This window comes from Egretta garzetta, unplaced genomic scaffold (assembly GCF_000687185.1).
Source record: "Egretta garzetta isolate BGI_Z169 unplaced genomic scaffold, ASM68718v1 scaffold5, whole genome shotgun sequence".
NCBI classification, from domain to species: Eukaryota; Metazoa; Chordata; class Aves; order Pelecaniformes; family Ardeidae; genus Egretta; species Egretta garzetta.
The window spans coordinates 66023-68322 of record NW_009259707.1 but is presented as its reverse complement, the minus strand read 5'-3'; the positions used below and the strand labels follow the sequence as shown (position 1 = coordinate 68322).

Sequence of the window (2300 nt, the reverse complement as noted above, 5' to 3'; positions counted from 1 at the left end):
CCCCGCGACGCGGGAACCCCCGTCTGCCCGGGGGAAGGGCTGGCGCGGTGCCCCCGCCGCAGCCTGCGCGTTTGCAACTTCAGCGCTCCCTCGGGATTTGCGGTAGGATGCGACCGGCGTTTTGAGGGGGTTCCCTTCAAACCTGACCGAATCGTCTCTCCGGGGCGCGGTCACACCGGCTCGCTTGGGTTCCGCTAGTGAGCAGTCACGCTAGAGAACACGGCTGCCAGACCTTTCCCCCCCGGCCCTATAGAGAGCATATAGGTGCCACTGGCGGCTGCTGCGCAGGGCATTGAACAGGCATGCACGGGCGATGCTATACTGCGTGGCAGAGCAGTAGGTTGGGTAATCGAAGGAGTTTCTTGTCTCCGATTTCTTCAAATAACTCGGTGTTTCGTCTTGAACCTAGAAAAAAAATATCCCTAAATGCCCGGCGTAAGCAGACGGAGGAGAGGGCGCGGGTTTTGCTTTGGAATTGTTGCCGGAGACCGCTGTTTTGAAGTGACCGTCGCTAAGTTGGGTGCTGAAAAGAAGTTTATATAACTGAGGAAGACCTTAGTGCAGAGAGACGCTCATAGTTAAGGCCTTAATGAGAATTGGGGTGGGGGGGAGGTCACACAGAGCTTGCCCTGAAAGGATTATTATTTTCTTAACAAATTACATGGTAGGTATTTTTGCAGCTCTTTTCCCACTTTACGTGTTTCGTCTTGCATAAAATTGAAAAACCTTGTAGGGAAGGCCAGAGTCGTTATCTTGTTTACACGGTGTGTTTCTTGTCCCAGGACCATGTGTATACCCGAGATGTGGCAGCCATCTGTGCATGCGTATGTGCATCTATATGTGTGCAAGAGATAAGAAGTAAACTGAAAGATGGTCCCATGTTTACTGCTTACTGCTCGCCGAATCAGGATTCAGTTTTTTCCCCCTGATATTTAAGAGATCAGTAAATTGTCTATTATACCTGATGATTTTAAGCAGTAGTGAGGCACCTGGACAAATTTCTCAGCTTAATTGTTGGCCCAGAACATGTATTAAGTATGGTCTAACAAAATCGGAAAGTATGAGAATAAAAAACAGAGTTTGATTTAAGCTACCTCCTCCTTCTTCCAAATGAATGTAAAGAATAGTGTTGAGCTACATTAATAGCAAATTTGCTCCCTATAAAATCCCTGTTCCCACCTCTTAGGTTTTGCAGAAGTTTAGGGATGTTGTGTAGATACGGTTGCTGTAATTAGCTGCCATTAAGAGAAACATCTCACCAGTTCCTGTATACCACTGTAATAGGCAGTTTTGTTGTTTAACATATTTATAGCACAGACATATTTTTCAAGGTGAATTGAAATTTTAGATCACGTTTACAGCAACTTTACAGTCTCTTGTAACATTCGGCAGGTCTCTGACCTGTCTGCTTTATCTGTTTTCTTTTTGTCTTATGTCTTCTCTTGGCAATGGTTTCTAACATAAAAATGCGAGAAATGCTTCTGCCCTTTTCAGCTCATCACGTAAAATGATTAAACTTTGCATTGTTCGTTGTGGCTAGGAAAATATTAGGCAAACTGTTGAGTAGTTTTTCTATGTGTACGAAGGACTCATGCAGAATCTGAGAATCTATAAATTCTGCCTTTGTAAGTTCTTCTTTGTATAACCACTAGGCATATTTTCAGAAGATAACCATATTGTTATATGATGAAACTTGCGTTTGCTGCTGTTACAGAACAGAAAAACTTGGGCATATGTCAGGAATATAGCAGAAATACAAATTTATTACTGCCAGATTGTGTGCTGCTAAAAATGTATATATAGATGCTGTCGTTTCAATTTTCAGAAAAAAAATGCTGTCTTTTTAACTGCAGAAGAACAAGGCTTTGTCTTCCTGTAATTCTGAAGTGAAAGTTGTCATCCACAAGAAAACTAAAACCTTTTAAAGATAGGCGTATAGTAGTAGAGTGCTGAAACAAACTTCTGGATTAGCTTCATTGGCTTTCCTGCTTCTTTTGCATCCCAAAGCATAAGCTTAAATCGTCTCAGAAGGACAAGGTCCGCCAGTTTATGGCATTTACCCAGGCTGGTGAAAGGACTGCTATATACTGCTTAATGCAGAATGAATGGAAGCTAGAAGTGGCAACAGACAACTACTTCCAGAATCCAGATTTGTACTACAAAGAATCCATGAAAAATTCAGTAGACAGGAAGAAATTAGAACAATTGTATAATCGGTACAAAGGTAAGGCCTGTTTTGTTTTTTTGTTGTGGGTTTTGGGGTTTGGTTTTTTTTTTTTTTCAAATTATTTTATTTGGGT

General features: G+C 42.3%; 1 protein-coding gene across 9 annotated transcripts in view; it reads left to right on the top strand.

Annotated features, from left to right (window-relative positions):
• The first annotated feature begins 16 nt into the window (after window positions 1-16).
• DCUN1D2 (defective in cullin neddylation 1 domain containing 2) overlaps window positions 17-2300 on the top strand; it is a 24624-nt gene continuing 22340 nt past the window's right edge. For 3 of the 9 annotated variants that reach the window (XR_004842033.1, XR_004842034.1, XM_035894407.1), the window contains exons 1-2: window positions 109-664; window positions 2008-2224. Coding sequence is in view for 7 of the 9 variants with exons in the window: in XM_035894407.1 (XP_035750300.1) it covers window positions 590-664; window positions 2008-2224 (292 nt within the window). In the remaining 2 variants the exon portion in view is untranslated. The other 6 variants (XM_035894408.1, XM_009638909.2, XM_035894410.1 and 3 more) reach the window with 6 other exon arrangements.